The sequence below is a fragment of the Paramormyrops kingsleyae genome, chromosome 18 (assembly GCF_048594095.1).
Source record: "Paramormyrops kingsleyae isolate MSU_618 chromosome 18, PKINGS_0.4, whole genome shotgun sequence".
NCBI classification, from domain to species: Eukaryota; Metazoa; Chordata; class Actinopteri; order Osteoglossiformes; family Mormyridae; genus Paramormyrops; species Paramormyrops kingsleyae.
The window spans coordinates 1467615-1486965 of record NC_132814.1 but is presented as its reverse complement, the minus strand read 5'-3'; the positions used below and the strand labels follow the sequence as shown (position 1 = coordinate 1486965).

The following is a 19351-nucleotide window of genomic DNA, read 5'->3' as shown; positions in this document are numbered from 1 at the left end:
CCCTTGCTGAAAAAGGATCAGCTCCCCCCCACTAACCCAGAGAAATACAGCTTTAATGACAACAGTAGTGGGCAGGATCACAGGGGGCCTGGAGCCTCTCCCAAGCAGCACAGGGCAGAGGTACAGCTTGGATGGGAGGCCATACACACACAGTCACATGCTATGGGCAATTTACAGACACCAATTACCCTGAGAGGGAGACTCTGGGCTGCTGGAGGAAACTGGAGTAGCTGGTGGAGACTCACATGACATGGGGAGCACATGCAGACTGTACACAGGCACAGAGGAGGGGGACTCAAACACACATAACATGGGGAGCACATGCAGATAGCATACAGACACAGTGGAGGGGGACTCAAACCCACATGACATGGGGAGCACATGCAGACTGCACAGACAGAGAGAAGTGGGACTCAAACCAGCAGCCTGGAGGTGTCAGGCAGCAGAGCTGACCACTGAGCCTCCGCGCTGCCCCTTGGATACAGATTAACAGTGAACAAAACATACTGCATTATAAAAATTTTGTCTGTCTGTGTTTAAATACAAAGTAGAAAATAAATCTTTATGCATAATTATAGTCCCATATTCCTGAAATCCATTTATAAACATACTCACTTCGGAATATAACAAAAAAGATGAAAATAAATATGATTCCACCAGACATTCCTCTGAATGTTGCTTTCTCAGCTGCAGTTGGGGAGTATTTCGCTGAGAACTCAATGAAAGAACCTGAAATTAGGTAATAGTCAACAAGTAATTGTTAGACACAAGAAAAAACAAATGCATTCAGTGGTTCATTTGTTTAGCAGATGCTTTTGTCTAAAATAACATGTAAGTAAGGATCAGAGAGCAGGATCAGCCTGCAGTTAAGTTCTAACCCATAGAGCCACACAGGTTAGGAAGCAGACTAATAAGGGTCATGAAAAGTCAATCTAAACAGAAAATAGAGTGGAATTAACATAGAATATACATAAAAATATATTAACAGCACTATAGCAGCAAAAAGCAGTGTAGATCACTGTTTCAGACATATTCACTCTGATGTACACTAACCAGTGTGTGTTCTGAATGACAATAAAGTAGCTATTCTATTCTATTGGTTTGAATGACGTTTCTGTCTCTGGTATTTCTGATCATAAGCTTACTGAATGCAGTTTTCACACTAATACTCCTCCTCCTAAGAAAATGTCTGTCAGTTCTAATCTCTTAGCTGTTTCTCTTCTATCTTCTTCCCTGTGTCACTTACATAAACACTCTTCTCCTGATACTATGGTTTCCTTCTATAATGATACTATCTCTGGACTGCTTCATGATCTAGCTCCTCTAAAGACTAGGCTGATCCCAGCCACTCACTCTTGTACTTGTTTCACCCCTGAGCTCACCGTGCACGTGTTTCTATACGCCGAGCACATCCACAAGTACAGGGACGCCCTAAATACTGCTCACTCAAACTGCTACTCCTCCATCATAAGTGGTGCTAAGTCTGGGCCACAGACACTTCTTAGGACTGTTAAACTCCTCAGTCCTCCTGTACTAGCATGGCCCAATGCAGCTGAGCAGTGCCAGGCATTTATACATTTATTTGGAGTCAAAATTAACCAAATCTATCATAATTTTCCTCCTACTGCTCAGTCATTCTCCTCCTCTAACCTTGATTGTACTACTCCAGTTATAAAACTCCTTTGCTTTACGCCTGTTGACTGACTCTTTTCCTCCTGTCAGGTCGACCAGCCGCTACACCTCTACTTAAAGCATGTTTTAAAGTAAGGAGGAAAAGGGCTTTGTTCCAGAGATGGAAAATAACTGATGATGACATAATAAAGCAAGAGTATCTAAATCTACAGGCTGAATTAAAAAATGACATTAGACGAGCTAAAAGGAATGTCGAAAGGAAGATCGCATTGGAGGCTAAGGATGACGTTAAAAGTTTCTTCCAGTATTTTAACTCTAAAAGAGCTCTAAAAGCTGAAATTACTAATCTGCAGGATAGTAAGGGTCTTATAATTGAAAACGACATTGACATAGTAAATGAGTTCAATGATAGTTTTGCACGGGTATTCACTGTTGAGGACACTAGTAACTTACCAGTTCTTATTACTAATCCAACATCGTCTATAACTAATATATATATAACTGAAGCTGATGTTTTGCAAAGCCTAGCTAAGCTCAAAATAAATAAATCACAGGGCCCTGATGGCATCTTACCTATAGTGTTAAAAGAGATGAGGGATATTATTTGCCGACCCTTAACATTACTGTTTCAAAAATCCTTATCTGAAGGTGTGGTACCTTCTGATTGGAAGCATGCCAACATAACGCCCATTTTCAAAAAAGGGGATAGAAGTAATTTGTCAAACTATAGGCCAATCAGTCTAACTTGTATAACTGGTAAAGTTATGGAGGCTATAATCAAAGAGAAAATGGTAGATTACCTGGACTCAAATAACATTTTGAGGGATAGCCAGCATGGATTTAGGAGAGGTAGATCCTGTTTAACAAATCTGTTGGAGTTTTTTGAGGAAGCTACTCAGGAAGTTGATGATAAGAAGGCCTATGATGTCATCTACTTAGATTTCCAAAAGGCTTCTGATGTTGTTCCCCACAAGAGGCTCTCACTTAAACTCAAAGCGACAGGTATTTTAGGAACTGTAGCGACCTGGATTGATAACTGGTTAACGGATAGGAAGCAGCGAGTAGTTATAAGAGGCTCAATGTCACAGTGGGCCTGCGTTCATAGTGGGGTACCGCAGGGTTAAATTTTAGGACCACTTTTGTTCCTAATTTACATAAATGATATAGACACCAATATATACAGTAAACTGGTGAAATTTGCAGATGACACCAAGGTGGGTGGTGTAGCAGATACTGAACTAGCGGCTCAGCAGCTACAGCGGGATCTTAATTTAATTAGTGACTGGGCTGACACCTGGCAGATGAAATTTAACATAGACAAATGTAAGGTACTCCATGTAGGGAGCAGAAATATAAAGTACAGGTATTTTATGGGACCTACTGAAATAAAGGTAGCTGATTATGAGAAAGACCTTGGTGTTGATGCTTCCATGTCTCATTCTCGCCAGTGCGGGGAAGCAATAAAAAAGGCCAATAGGATGTTGGGGTATATCTCCAGGTGTGTGGAGTTTAAGTCAAGGGAGGTAATGCTAAGATTATACAATTCCTTGGTGAGACCTCACCTAGAATATTGTGTACAGGTTTGGTCACCATATCTTAAAAAGGACATAGCGGCCTTAGAAAAGGTGCAGCGTAGGGCCACAAGAATGATTCCTGGTCTTAGAGGAATGTCATACGAGGAAAGGTTATTTGAGCTAATTCTGTTCAGCCTCAAGCAAAGGAGACTGAGGGGGGACATGATCCAGGTCTATAAGATTCTAACAGGTTTGGATGCTGTTCAACCGAATAGTTACTTCAGCATTAGTTCAAATACAAGAACTCGTGGCCATAGGTGGAAATTAGCGGGAGAACATTTCAAACTGGATTTAAGGAAGCACTTCTTTACACAGCGTGTAGTCAGAGTATGGAATAGTCTTCCTGATAACGTAGTGCAAGCTGAATCCTTGGATTTCTTTAAATCAGAGCTAGATAAGATTTTAACAACTCTGAGCTATTAGTTAAGTTCTCCCCAAGCGAGCTCGATGGGCCGAATGGCCTCCTCTCGTTTGTATATTTCTTATGTTCTTATGTTCTTATGTTCTCGCCAGTGCGGGGAAGCAATAAAAAAGGCCAATAGGATGTTGGGGTATATCTCCAGGTGTGTGGAATTTAAGTCAAGGGAGGTAATGCTAAGATTATACAATTCCTTGGTGAGACCTCACCTAGAATATTGTGTACAGGTTTGGTCACCATATCTTAAAAAGGACATAGCGGCCTTAGAAAAGGTGCAGCGTAGGGCCACAAGAATGATTCCTGGTCTTAGAGGAATGTCATACGAGGAAAGGTTATTTGAGCTAAATCTGTTCAGCCTCAAGCAAAGGAGACTGAGGGGGGACATGATCCAGGTCTATAAGATTCTAACAGGTTTGGATGCTGTTCAACCGAATAGTTACTTCAGCATTAGTTCAAATACAAGAACTCGTGGCCATAGGTGGAAATTAGCGGGAGAACATTTCAAACTGGATTTAAGGAAGCACTTCTTTACACAGCATGTAGTCAGAGTATGGAATAGTCTTCCTGATAACGTAGTGCAAGCTGAATCCTTGGGTTCCTTTAAATCAGAGCTAGATAAGATTTTAACAACTCTGAGCTATTAGTTAAGTTCTCCCCAAGCGAGCTCGATGGGCCGAATGGCCTCCTCTCGTTTGTATAGTTCTTATGTTCTTATGTTCTTATAATCAGTTCTCCAGTTGCATCACTGATAAACATGTCTCCCTTCCAGCTCTCTCTCTTCTTCTCTCAAAGCTGCTGCAGTTACTCCTTTCCTCAAGAAACCTGAGTTTTATCAATCATCTCTCTCAAGCTATATACCTCAAATCTTCCTTTTCTGGCTAAAGTGATGGAAACAGTTGTAGCCACACAGATACATGGGTTTCTTAATGGTAACGCACCATACCAGCCATTCCAGTCCCTCCTATTCCTAATCTACATCCTCCCCTTTGGAATTCCCCCGCAATACATTTATTGATTACATCGAATATTTAAAGCATTGGATGCAGGATAACTTTCTCAAACTTAACACAGACAAAACTGAAGTCTTACTGGTCGGTCTTAAATCATTAGTATCTAAATCCCCCACTTTCTCTGTTTGTTTCGATGCTCCAGACCCTATAAAACCTGCTGCAGTTACCAGAAATCTTACTGTACTATTTGACTCCTCACTTAACTTTGATCTTCATATAAAATTCCTCTCCAAAATTGCATTCTTTCACCTCCGTAACATTGCTTGTCTGCGCCCATTTCTGTCCAGTACTGATGCCCAAACTCTGGTTCATGCTTTTATTAAGTCCCATATTGATTACTGCAGCCCCCTTTTCATTGGGCTCCCTGCAGAATCTATACAAAAGCTTCAGTATATTCAGAACTCAGCAGCTTGAGTTGTCACTCACAGCAAACGCGCTGCTCACATCACAGCCATCCTCTCTCAGCTACACTGGTTACCGCTTCAGTCTCACATCAAATTCAAAATATTGCTTCTCACTTATAAAGCTCTGCATAACCTCACTCCTCACTACCTCAGTGAACTACTGGCTCCCTGCTCACCCTCTCAGATCCTCTAATAATCACCTCACTGTTTCACACACCAGACTTTCCACCATTCAAATCTGAATTAGACATTTCTTTTCCTTGAACATTTCTCTTCTGTCTCTTCCTCCTTTACCGATTACTGATCTCTTTCTTTTTTTGTGTAAAGTGACCTTGGGATTTTGAAAGGTGCTATATAAATGTAACTATATTTATAAATGTAACTATAAATGTGTTATTTGTCATTATAATTTGTGGCAACACAACTGACATATGACATTAGGCATTAGCTTATTTCCAGCTTCATTTTTGTTTTATAAATATTGCAACATTTATTACAAAAATATCAAACATTGTGATGTGATTTATTTCCAATAGTCATGAAGCCCTAATTTTAAATATTCCCCATTTCTTAGTTATATAAATCCGCCCCCTTTCAGACAGCTACACTGTAAAAAAGGATACACCACATCAATGAATAAAATTAAGGCAACAGATTAGAAACGATATAATTAATTAAATATAACTATGTATGGTTTTAAGACATAAATAAAATAAGACATTGTATAACTATGAAGTAAATATCAGTAATTTCAAATAGAAAACAAGTGAATTAATAAAAATTTAAACAAAATTCTTTAGTTAATATGAATGAACAGAAACATCAAAATGCGCAAAACAGCACTAATAAAAATTAATCAAATTGTCCATATCACTGATAAATAGTTGAGTAATAATCATCTGCATTTATCAGTGCATTGATTAGAATTTATTCATTGTGGTCATTAAAATCTAAATATTCTTTACTCAAGTATAACAAACTTAAGCATTTATGAAGAACTCCTCATTATTTTAAACGTTGCCAAGACAATCTAAAAATGTACAAAGTACACAGCAAATGTGACAGTGTTAAATTAACACTGCATGGTTTCTATACGTGTCCACACCATTCAGTGTTACCTTTAACACTTTACAGTGTTCAGTGAGTGTTGTTTTTACAATGTTAATGTTTATTAACTTTTATAGTGTTCAATTTACAACCTAGAGTCTTGTCAGAGACGCTCCACCTCCACATATCTGCCCCATTTTAATATGCGCACAAGTCATGAGGATCAGAAGAGCCATCCCAGATTTACCCACCATCATGAGAAAGACTCTGACCAAACAGGACCTTACAGCTTTTTAGTGTTTTATATTAAAGCTTTGCTGGCTCGCTTCTGACTGATCTTGAAGCTTAAAGAGTTGTGGTTTTATAGCACGATGCTGCAGAGTCAGATGAGAAACTCTTGGAGATGTACAGTACATGTTTCTAGAGTGATATATATTTTAATGGTGTGGGGTATGTCTGATTGCCAGTCCTGCCCTTGGATGATTAACATTTGTGGAAAGGTGTTAAGACAGATGGGATACCCTTTTCTCTGCAGCTCCTGGTACCACCCACTCCCCTGTAGACCAATGGTGCTGTATGTATATTTGCATAGCATGACAGTACTGTTCTTGACTTTTCATTAATCCACCATGATTGTGATGAATAAAGCAAGAGAAGAAAAACCACAGAAACAGCTCTTGTGTGCTGACCAGGGAAAAGGCAGGATGGTTTAGCCTCTATGGCTTAACTGGAGTAGGCTTTGGCTGGGAGGAAAAAATGCGATGGTAAACCAACCATTTTGTTTCATTTCTAAGCCTAGAATGATCATTCACACCTTACCTGTATGTAGTTTGACAATTGAGATTTCTTCGATGATGCCCATATATAAAAACTACACTGCTCAGACCAATTAGCATACACCAACCCAGAAAGACAAACACTGAAATGTGGTAAAGACTAATATCAGTGCCATACCATCCTCGGTTATGGTGGGTTTCTAAAAATTAAGCTTAATGAAAATCTGAATATTAAATGGACAAAGTGATTTGATTTGTTCTTCTATCGCAAGTTGTGGTCTAAAAGCAATGAAGTCACCACCCATTATATCTGCTTTAGCAGAAACACACTCCTTCAGTCATTAAGATAGTTCTCACCTTTTTCAGCCCTGCTAAATAATTATGTTATGCAGTCTAACACAGTCCAACTTCATAATCTGTGTTTGATGACTGGTGTCATACATTTCACGCACTTTTATACCACAGGTGGTTCTCAGCTGAACTGGTTCTTTCTAATGACAATAGAAGAAACTTTTCTTACTTATGCTTAAATAAATACATTAATAATGAGTGTCTTTCAATAGTCTTCAATTCACAATTCAATTCAGTACAGTTCTTTGGTTATTAAGAGCTGAACTACAATAAAGCTTATATAAAAGGAGAAAAGGCTATGTTGGTCTGAGTCTTTCTTATTATGGTGGGTTAGTAAAACACAGCAGCTGAATGCCCAAATGAGTTCAAATGAGAGTACATTAAAATGGGGCACATATGGGCCACCCATTTTGTACTTGTGTGCCACCCATATGGGCTTGCAATTTGGGAGGTGGAGACACATTGTCTTAACACTCTAGGTTGTAAATTGAACACTATAAAAGTTAATGAACATTAACATTGTAAAAACAACACTTACTGCACACTGTAAAGTGTTAAAGGTAACACTGAATGGTGTGGACACATATAGACACCATGCAGTGTTAATTTAACACTGGCACATTTGCTGTGTACTTTGTACATTTTTAGATTGTCTTGGCAACGTTTAAAATAATGAGTAGTTCTTCATAAATGCTTAAGTTTGTTATTCCTAAGAGTAAAGAATATTTAGATGTTAATGCAATAAATTCTAATCAATGCACTGATAAATGCAGATGATTATTACCCAACTATTTATCAGCGATATGGACAATTTGATACATTTTTATTAGTGCTGTTTACGCATTTTGATGTTTCTGTTCATTCATATTAACTAAAGAATTTTGTTTAAATTTTAATTCATTCACTTGTTTTCTATTTGAATCTACTCATATTTATTTCATAGTTATAAAATGTCTTATTTTATTTATTTTTACTTAAAACGTTTGTAATCTGTTGCCTCAATTTTATTAATTAGATGTGGTGTATCCTTTTTTACAGTGTAGGCATTGGAGCAGTTCAGGTTAAGCACCTGTCTAAAGGTAAACAGGCCGAGCTTCTCCCAGGACTTGGGCTGGAAAACTTCAGGTTACAGGTCCTTGTCTTACCCACCCTGCTAAGGACCGTCCCTCTTAGCTGGATTACTGCATAGGGGAGTAAGTTGGGGATTCAGGTGGGAATCAAGCTCAGATTTAAAGGTATTTTCAAACCTGAGGTGCTGAGAGAAACAAAATCTCTGTACAGTAATGAGGTGAAAAATGAGCAGTTTGTGCTAAAACACTGAAGTATGTTTGGCATCTTCAAAGATGCACCACAGTGTGTTTTATATTTTACCAGGAGCTGCTGCTTTATCCTGCTTTACTTTAATGTTTCATATCTATTAATTACACTTAAACTTACCTGTTAGGACACAAACCATAATGATGGGAAATGCAGCTGTCAGAGTGTTAAGTAGAACATTCTGCCATGTAGCTGCAAAATGAAAACAAGTTATTTTCTAAATTAAAAAAAAAAGGATTTATAATCATATTTATAATTATATGACAGATTGTATTAAAATGTAGAAAACAGTTTTAATGCATATTTCGTAAACTACAGAAATTTGGACAAAGACAAATATTCATTCCGAAATTCTTCTGTTGCTTTGCAAATACAGTCGAACCTCGTTACAACGTACAGCCTCATCTTCCGAGCGCGCGCACAATTCAGAATCGGCTGTTGCCGGCCATCTACAGTACATCGCTTAGCAACGCCTAACTGTATGAACCTATCCTCACGAAGCATTCCACGCCGGCCGGACTCCTTGCATGCAGCCCCCGTTTTTTCATGGTTTTGCATGGTGTCATGCTGTCGCATATCAAGCAAGATGCCTGCTAATAGGAAACGGATTTCGCTGACCGACAAGGTGGAAATAATTCAGAATTATACATGGCAGCCTTATACTGCCGACGCGAACTAAGTTCTGAAACTGTGTGGTTATTGGGGTAATTGTGTGACATATAGTGAAAGAAATTAACTAAAGACAGATGTCTAACACATGTATCGAAATTTATTTCAGCCAATTGAATCATATACAGGTGCATAATTTCGGTTTGACATTAAGTTACAGTAAGGCGATTTGAACGATAAGCCGGCAGTGGATTTTGCGTTATGTCGGCTGTCTATGAGTAACTGATATTAACCTAGTTTGAAGAATATAGTTCCTATTATATTCTTCAAACTACACAAGCTGTATGTCATAGTGTCTACTTGAGGGGTGTTTTCTAAAAGTTTTTTATATACATTTTGTGTTCTATCATTCATTTTGAGGGACTTGGTTACAACGTACTATGGTTATAACGTACAAATTCTTAATTCCCCCGAGGTACGTTGTAACGAAGTTCGACTGTACATCTAGTGATGCTCCTGGAATCACAGGGTCATACAACATCATACACCCTCCTCCAGGTGATCAGGCTGAGGCTGATCAGACCCCAGCTTGTGTCCCAGTGGCTAAATGGCTACTCTTCCCCCAGGACTCCTCTCTCTTGAACCACAGCCATCTTGAGGCTTTCTCTGCCGCATCGGTGGTGTTGTGACTTCTCTTCCTCTCACCTTCAATGCACGACCAACTGAAGACTTTAGTTAAAGATCGGGCTATAAAGCACCTGCAGCCGACCTTGACTTTGCTCTCCATCCACCTTGGTCCCGAATACCAGCTGAGGTTCTTGCTGCAGATCTTCGTTGCTCCCCTGCTCTAGTGAAGGTGATGGCCTGCCTGTACGGCCGGGAATGTTTAGGCCATTCCGCTCCTGAGCTGATACCTTCACAATGGCCTTCAGGAGCTGGTCACGCCTCCAACAGCACCGGCCCTCACTCAGTGCCTTTGGGCAGCATCTCAGGATATGCTGCAGGGTTCCTAGCTTGGAGCACAGAGGACAGGCTGCCTTGCCTCCCCCCCTTACTGGATAGGCTGGGGTGAGGAATTTGATGCCGTGTGGCTCAGCTTTACACAGCTCAGCCCAGGTCACTTTCCTCTTTGCTACATTTTTCCATCTTGACTAAGCCCCCTCATTCCCACTATGCAGCATTATCTCACCTCTTTCACTGCAGCTCTCATTTCCTGCTGGAGCAGGAAGTTTTCCTGCTTCCCTTGGGTGATTAAGGTGGGATTTTGAGAAGGATCCTAGTCCAGCTCAGCCTTGCATCACCACTCCTACCATTATCTTGTGACGCAGCCTTGACAGCTTCCTCTGGCCTCCACTTCCTGCCAGTCCTCACCATTATGCCAGCCCTGGCGACAGTCTCTACTGTTGAGATTCGCACTTTGTAAACCAGGAGTGGGCACAGGACACTTAGAAGAATACCAAGCTGGTACAGCCCTGCTTTAAATTACCCCAGTAGGCCCGACTGTTCCACCCTGTGATGATCCTGATCTCAGCCTAACGCCAGCCTGATATAACAGCTCCTGAGGAGGCTCTCACCCTGACACTGCTGCTGTAATCCACAATGAGATCTCTGACTCTACTGGGGACATGATGTTCCATCAAAGGCAGCAGCACCAGCTTGTGTGGAATTGAACCTTATGTATTTTCCAGGTCGGGCCACAGGACTGACAGATTGCCTTTGTTCTCCCAGCCAGTATTTTTCAGTGGGATACATAAAAGTTCTTCTTTTTTGGTAAAATAAAAATGGCGACAGGTAGTTACACACCTGCCTGAACACAGGCTGACATTTTTAATGCCTTCAAACTATAATTCTGCATGTCTGTGCATCTTCCCAAATACAGACCATTAAGAATACTAATACTATGTTGCATATGACATTCCCAGCACTTCCCAGACTTGTCATGGTAACTATTTCACTAAATCACTCCCACACATAACTTCCTTTTTATTTGTTTTTAATTCTCCTAAATCTATTTGATTTTCACTCGGATCATTTTTGCCTCCATTGCTGCTTAAGACAAACGGACCCGCAACAAGAGTCTAGTCTGCTGATCCGTACCTGACGTAAAATGAAGCTTAAAATATGTTCACATTTTTAAAAATGTAATAATATTTTCCTCATTTATGATATATATCACCCTCATGCAACCCTTCTGCTATTAATCAGAATAGTAATTTTTATGAATCTGCCTACCGCGGTGCCCCCCCCCCCCACCGGATATAACTGCAATCTGCGCATCACTGGACACCACACCCATGTGTTCCAGGTATCCAGACATTCCTGAAATGCCCCCTTTCTGGACTGATGTATCGATGTAACTGAACTTCACAAGAAAGGTGCACAGCCGGCTACAAACAGCACTGAAGATGATCTTTGCTTCAACATTCAACAGAAAGGTGAGACAGAACTGGTCTATTCTCAGTTCTCCTCCTTTGGGATCCAAACCCCATCAGCAACCCACCACTGGGAATACAGACCCTTCTCCAGACTTCCATGGGTGCAGGAAGAGTTTAGGCCAATTCTTGTTCACTTTGCATGGGTGCCACTCAGGCCTGGAACTGAGCTTGCTCATCCTCTCCTGACTACCTCAGGAACCTCTTTCAGCTGCAGGTCTGACGTGTCGAGCTGCCTCGGTCGGCTGTATCTGTGTGCTGCACTCTCCCAAGTCCTGATCTCTTGCTGGGTCGCTATACAACTGCTTCAGATAATGATCTATCTCCTCTTGTGAACATTCCAGCTTGCTGTTATGCTTCTGCCCTAACAGTTCCTTCATGAACTTGAAGGGTTTGGTGATGAATGCAGTGCTTTCAGGCTCTTTCACGTAGAGCTGGGCGATATCATATCGATATTATATCGCGCATGCGCAATACTCACTAGGGCTTCAGATGACAGGTGCAACATTTGGCAGTGCGCCAGCTTTTCTGTGATATATGGACATTTATTTACGCCCACAATTTAAGCAGCTTAGTATGGCTAAATTATTAATGAGGCTTTGTATCAGAGCATGTGAGCGGAGTGGAGCAGTGAGAATTTCCGCTCCTCGCCACGAGGCTGTTGGCTCCGCCCGCTTCTCCGCTCTAATTCGCACTAAGCCGCTCCGCTCAACACCGCTCCTCACTCCACTAAAATTTCCTCCCGCTCCAGTCAAATCGCTCCACGCTCGCTCCAATTTAAAAGAGGAACAAATAATCTGCATGCCTAACAAATGTCACCTTAAACCGAAGCCTTATATCATAAAGAAATATGAGCAACGGCAACATTGCCACTCAGAAAATATTTATTTTTAAGCAACATACACTCACCTAAAGGATTATTAGGAACAGCATACTAATACGGTGTTTGACCCCCTTTCGCCTTCAGAACTGCCTTAATTCTGCGTGGTATTGATTCAACAAGGTGCTGAAAGCATTCTTTAGAAATGTTGGCCCAAATTGATAAGATAGCATCTTGCAGTTGATGGAGATTTGTGGGATGCACATCCAGGGCACGAAGCTCCCGTTCCACCACATCCCAAAGATGCTCTATTGGGTTGAGATCTGGTGACTGTGGGGGCCATTTTAGTACAGTGAACTCATTGTCATGTTTAAGAAACCAATTTGAAATGATTCGAGCTTTGTGACATGGTGCATTATCCTGCTGGAAGTAGCCATCAGAGGATGGGTACATGGTGGTCATAAAGGGATGGACATGGTCAGAAACAATGCTCAGGTAGGCCGTGGCATTTAAACGATGCCCAATTGGCACTAAGGGGCCTAAAGTGTGCCAAGAAAACATCCCCCACACCATTACACCACCACCACCAGCCTGCACAGTGGTAACAAGGCATGATGGATTCTCATTCTGTTTACGCCAAATTCTGACTCTACCATTTGAATGTCTCAACAGAAATCGAGACTCATCAGACCAGGCAACATTTTTCCAGTCTTCAACTGTCCAATTTTGGTGAGCTCGTGCAAATTGTAGCCTCTTTTTCCTATTTGTAGTGGAGATGAGTGGTACCCGGTGGGGTCTTCTGCTGTTGTAGCCCATCCGCCTCAAGGTTGTGCGTGTTGTGGCTTCACAAATGCTTTGCTGCATACCTTGGTTGTAACGAGTGGTTATTTCAGCCAAAGTTGCTCTTCTATCAGCTTGAATCAGTCGGACCATTCTCCTCTGACCTCTAGCATCAACAAGGCATTTTCGCCCACAGGACTGCCGCATACTGGATGTTTTTCCCTTTGCACACCATTCTTTGTAAACCCTAGAAATGGTTGTGCGTGAAAATCCCAGTAACTGAGCAGATTGTGAAATACTCAGACCGGCCCGTCTGGCACCAACAACCATGCCACGCTCAAAATTGCTTAAATCACCTTTCTTTCCCATTCTGACATTCAGTTTGGAGTTCAGGAGATTGTCTTGACCAGGACCACACCCCTAAATGCATTGAAGCAACTGCCATGTGATTGGTTGATTAGATAATTGCATTAATGAGAAATTGAACAGGTGTTCCTAATAATCCTTTAGGTGAGTGTATAGGCAACAACGGACAGGTTTGGCAATGGCATTCCACACAAAAATAGGCTTAAAAATAAAGGAATCAGTGGGCTTAATAGCCTAAAGAATATACAGGCTAAGCATCCACGTTTTAAATTCCTCAATTTTTTTCTGTTGATGCTGCTGACAGCGTTACGTGAAATTCGTCGTATTAGACCTACTTTGAATGACAAAACGAATTTATTTGATTACCAATATTTACTTTATAGGCTTTTATACTTTAATTTACTTTATAGACTTGCTATGCTACAACCATATAAAACTTGCTCACGTTTTGCTTGCTTCCGCCTGTTGGCGTACACTGTAAAAAAATCTATTGTAAAATGTCAGTCAAAAGTCTGGCAGGTCCTGAAGACCAATACTGCTGATGTATATTTGCATAGCATGACAGGGTACTGCCTTTGTTTAAACTTTTAACCATGATGGTGTTGAATAGGGCCACAGTATAAATTCCACAGCCACGCTGAAAAACCTTTCCTGCTACAGCAATGTATTCTCATAGGATCTTGTTCTTTGGCAGTCGTAAAGATTGCAATTAATGTGAAAAATTTCTCAATGCTTGTTTTGATGCAGATTATGAAGTTTGTTACTCTCTGCAGCTCCTGGACCTGTCTATTCTCCTGAAGACCAATAGTGCTGATGTACATTTGGTGAAAATGTTTTTCACCATTCACAGGTTTTGTCTAGCACTCCTGGGGGGTATTCCAGAAAGCTTGGTTAACTTACCATTTGGTAAATCTTAACCTCTGGGTTGATATACGCCAAACCCGCATACCATGAGTATGTCGGTTCCAAAACACCTGAGAAGAGTAAGTTCAATCAACCTCCTATTGGTTACCCAGAGTTAAGGCGCGTGCACCGTGCATAAATAAAGACGTTTTCAATTGATCGCCGATTTCACGAGTCAGAATGGAAAATCAAAGTGAAAAAAAGAGAGCGGCATACTTCACAGAGGCGGAGTTGGAAGTTTTAATGCACGCATATGACGAATTCAAGCCAATAATAATGAAAAAAAGCAATACGGCTGCATCGGCTAAAGAAAGAGTTGGCTTGGCAAAAAATAACGGACAGAGTAAATGCGTGTGTATTAAATTGCAAATTTGACATCGCCTCCCCTTTTATTATAATGAAAAATAATTAAACACGTAACCCTTCCGTATCCTTTTGACTGTTAAATCACTATGAAAGCATTTACTTTTCCTGCCATTCATTTCTTTAGGTTAAAATAACAATGTGTATCGACTAGGAATATATGGTTTCTTATTTAATAAGGTGTATTCCTTCTGGAGCCAGAAGAACTTTGAGCCAAGTCAAAATGAAACACAAAAACATTCTGCAAAAAGGTAATTGATTACACGATCACTTAACTATTTATTAAACACGATTTAGTATATTCCTTCTGTCATATAGCTAATAGAAAAAAGGCTGAAGCCCGTCTAACTGGCGGGGGCCCACCACCACCTCCCCTCACCCCATCTGAGGACAACCAGTGGTAACCAGCATTGTACTGTCCTGTAATGATTACCTATAGTTAGTGGAAAAAAGTAATGAGTTTGATGATTTTAACAAGGCAAAAAATTAAGGATACAAAATCAAGTTACCTGCACATTGATACTATGAATAGATTTCCTACGCTATCTCGCTGTACTTGTATCGTGACAATAAAGACATCTATCTATCTATCAACATAGTCTCCCTCATTTATTGAAGGACCTTTAATAGGAATGTAGGTGCCATCAATGCACCCAATTATGAATGAATGAATGAATGAATGCCTTTTATTGTCACTATACATGAATTACAAATTACATTTGGAAACCCTGAAATAGAAAGTCATATATGGAAGTATCAAGTGTGTGTGTGTGCAGGATGAATACATGTAGGCTATAGATATAAATAGTATGACTACATATTAAATATGCATCATAGATTTTACTACAAAGGACAAACCTACCACTCTGTGGAATTCCTCTTCAATAACACGCAGAGCTTTATGGACAGGGAACTGTACAAACGTGTGTAAGAAGCGTTAAGTACCAGACATACTGTGCGAACGGCTCTACACACAGTTGCCTTTCCTACATGCTCTGCGTCGCCCATATTGCACAAAAAATGCCCTGACGCAAAAAACCGAAGCGCTGTGTACAGAATGTTTTCTGTGCTAAGCGCAGACCCGCGGTTTGGGTTTGTGACATTTGCAATGTGCGGTTTCAAGAGATGTTAAGTAAATGAACGATTCTTTTGAAAACTGATAACGCTTTTTCAAATAATCATTAGGAAATGAAAAGATATCAATACGTGGTCTTATAACTCTCTCCCGGCGAAAAAAACCTCGTATAATTTATGCCTCCACGTCCACAGGATCGTCATCAAAAGGGCACGCCATGCTCAGTAACCTTCTGCAACAAACTGACCCTGGAACATAACCTGCTCAGTAGCAGGTTATCTTCAGAGAGTAAGCTGCTATGGTTACGTACATACCCAGAAAGTTAACCTCCGTTTTTGGAACCGAAAGTTGAGGTTATCCACTAACTTACCCTTAAACTTACCCGGGTATGTCACATAACCTGCTTTCTGGAATACCCCCCTGCTGCCTGACTTTTGACTGTTATTTTACAGTAGATTTTTTACAGTGTGTGGCAGCCTCATTGCTTTTAGATCACAAGTTGGGACAGAAGAACAAATCAAATCAATTTGCTCATTTAATATTTAAATTTTTTATTAGGCTTGATTTTTGGAAACCCATATTTATAAACCCACCGCAACTGGAAATGGAATGCCACAGATATTACTCTCTCCCATGTATTATTAGGTATGTGGCAGCCCAGGGTGATAGCTCTTAAGTTAGGGGTCAGTGTCAGCAATCAGACTATTATCGGTGAATACCAGGAGTAATCCTACTCTGTTTTTGGTGTGATGTTAATCTTCTTCCAGCCTGTTTTGGAAATTTAAACATAAGTGGGAGCAGGGGTAAGTCCAACACTAGACATAAACTGACTAGTCTTTTGGGGTATAGTTCACGTGCCTGAAATAGTTAGCTACTTAATCTATTTTTACGGCTGCCATCACACAAGATCCAACACTGCTCCGGCAAGAATGATATTGCAGCGTGGCCCCAGTGATTATTGCGCATGCGCGATTTAATCGCGATTTGATATCGCCCAGCCCTACTTTCACGGCATCGTCTCCAATGTCACTCTGCCCAGTGGAGGACCCTGATCCCCTTGTTTAGGATGTACATCAACTGAGTCAAGCCACTGCGCTCCTCTTCATTTGCCTGTTTGTATTGGGACCTTAGGGTTTTCATCTCCTCCCTGATACTATGACTCTTCACTGCTCTTTGGTTCTTTACATACGATCCTTTGGAAGCTCTCACTTGCTCTTCTCCAAATTGCTCTGACACAATGCCGACATGGTTAAACTAATTATAAACACCTGTATTTATTTTACAGTTTTCCTTTCCAAACAGTGACAGCCTCCTTTAATATGAAGTGTAGGAAACGAGAGAAAACATGGAAACATACCTGTGAATGATTTCTCATATGGAGCCATAAGAAACAGCACCAGGATATATAGCAGACTAACGGCAGGACAAGTAACAGCCTCTTCTGTGGATCCTGGGAAACAGTTAACATTAAGTTTTATTTATTTAGCAGAGTCAAGCTGGGTCAGAACATACTGGGAGCAATTAGGGGTTAGGGTCCTTGCTCAGGGGCCCATATGTAAAATCACTCTGTCGAGTCTGAGATTTGAACCAGCGACCCTTCAAATGCAGGCAAAACATCCTAACCCACTGAGCCACACCCCCCACGAAGCGTCACTGATAAAACTGAAGGAATCCTTTCCTCTTACAGTATTTATGTGGGCAGCCATAGAATTGTTCCTCAGTTCTGAATGCAGCACTAGGATCTCCATTTTTCCTGTTTAAAGTTCTTAGCTTCTCATAACTTCCTTCCTTCTACTCTGCTGAACTTTACATTGGATTTCTTGTTACCTGTTGGCTAACATCTAAAATTCTAGTCACCAGGGGGCGCTGCCTCTGCTGCTGAAAAAATATATCTTTTTTACAGGGTGTTTCATCTCCTTGTACTTGCAGGTAATCCAGAAAAGCATATGCTCATTTTGAATGAACAAAATGATCCTACACAGTCTTACAGTGCCAATAAAACAATCTTTTAGGAAATACATATCAAATTATAAATAACTATGAGTTAATTTATAAAGGTGTATTAGGACAGATTTCTGGACAACTACGTTGCCTAGAATTAATCATTGTCCTGTTACTGTCATACATATGAGGTGGTTGAGGTGTGGATTGATTCTGATCGTGTACGGACTAATCATCCTGAGATTCAGATACGTCGTCCATGATTCACCTGTAATATTATTGTATTAAGTATTAAACAGCATAAGCATGGTTTTTTCCTCTCTTTCTGATCACTTATATAACTTGTTTTTTACAAATGACTGGTTTCAGAGTATCCTTATCTTATGTGAAAGAATCCTTGTTTTGGGATGCTTACCCTATTCAAGGATGCTTACTAGGTGTTCCTGGAGGGGCTCGCTCAATATGTTTTGCACACCACTGGTCGGTATATGAGACACTTGCCTTGTCTTCTCTTTTGAAGAGTCTTCAGAAGAGAAGAGAAAGCACTGTTCATTCCTATTTTGACTGAAGCCGTGCCTAACGGCAGGAAGAGGGGAAAGCATTGCCCAAGGATACTTGTCTAATTATCTTTGATTGAAACCGCACCTAGCGGTCAGTGTGTGTAGGACGCTCACCCCATCCTCAGGAGGAGGGGGGGCATATTGTTTACAGGAACTCGTCTTATCACTTCTGATTGAAACTGAGTTGCTTACTCGGACAAAATTGGAAATTAGACAGCACATTGCCTAAGGGGAGGGGTGAGCCTGGCCAGCTCGTCCCCTGCCCGCATGCAGCGCCCAAAATTGGTTTTAAGGGAAGGGGAGCTCAGCCATGGGATAGAGCGCGCATCGCCCGGCACTTTCTCGGGACTCACGTTGGTCTCCTGCCAGGACTGAAAAGGGCTCCCCGGTCTAAGAGTGAGGGTAGGTGATGACGGCACGTCCGAGTGTGAATGGCTTTGCAGTGTCAATTTTTTTAATCAATCAATTATCACAATAACCATAATATCAAGTTGCACTCTCTATATATACATGTACCGGTCTACCGGTCAAGTTTAGGATTGACTAAAAATTATTGCTATTGACCTACAAAACTCTGAATGGCCTTGCACCACAATATGTCAATGATCTTCTGGTCCCTTACAACCCTTCTCGCCTGCTTCGTTCACAAGGAGCAGGATATATATTAGTTCCTAAAGTAGACAGGGCTACGGCAGGCTGCAGAGCATTCTCTTACAGAGCTCCGCAGATGTGGAATTGTCTCCCGGCGGATGTGCGGGATTCAGGCACACTCTCGCTTTTCAAGTCTAGATTAAAAACGCACTTGTATAGCTTAGCGTATAGGAAACCTAGCTCTGGTTCCAGCTAGTCGCTCACTCCCAGTCAGACTAACAGTATGAGGTGATGAGCTGGGTGGGGATCGGTGTCATTGGCTTTGGATAAACTGATGCGTCAGTGCTGTCACTCTAGCTTTACACTAGAGTGCTGATGTTCA

At 41.0% G+C, this 19351-nt stretch overlaps 1 protein-coding gene across 1 annotated transcript in view; it reads right to left on the bottom strand.

Annotated features, from left to right (window-relative positions):
• The window catches only part of LOC111845456 (uncharacterized), an 88488-nt gene that overhangs the window by 47354 nt on the left and 21783 nt on the right, over nucleotides 1-19351 (bottom strand). The window contains exons 6-8 of the mRNA XM_072702208.1: nucleotides 17235-17327; nucleotides 8650-8721; nucleotides 616-729 (exon numbers count right to left, since the gene is read on the bottom strand). Of these exons, the coding sequence (XP_072558309.1) occupies nucleotides 616-729; nucleotides 8650-8721; nucleotides 17235-17327 (279 nt within the window). The remainder of the gene's footprint in view (nucleotides 1-615; nucleotides 730-8649; nucleotides 8722-17234; nucleotides 17328-19351) is intronic.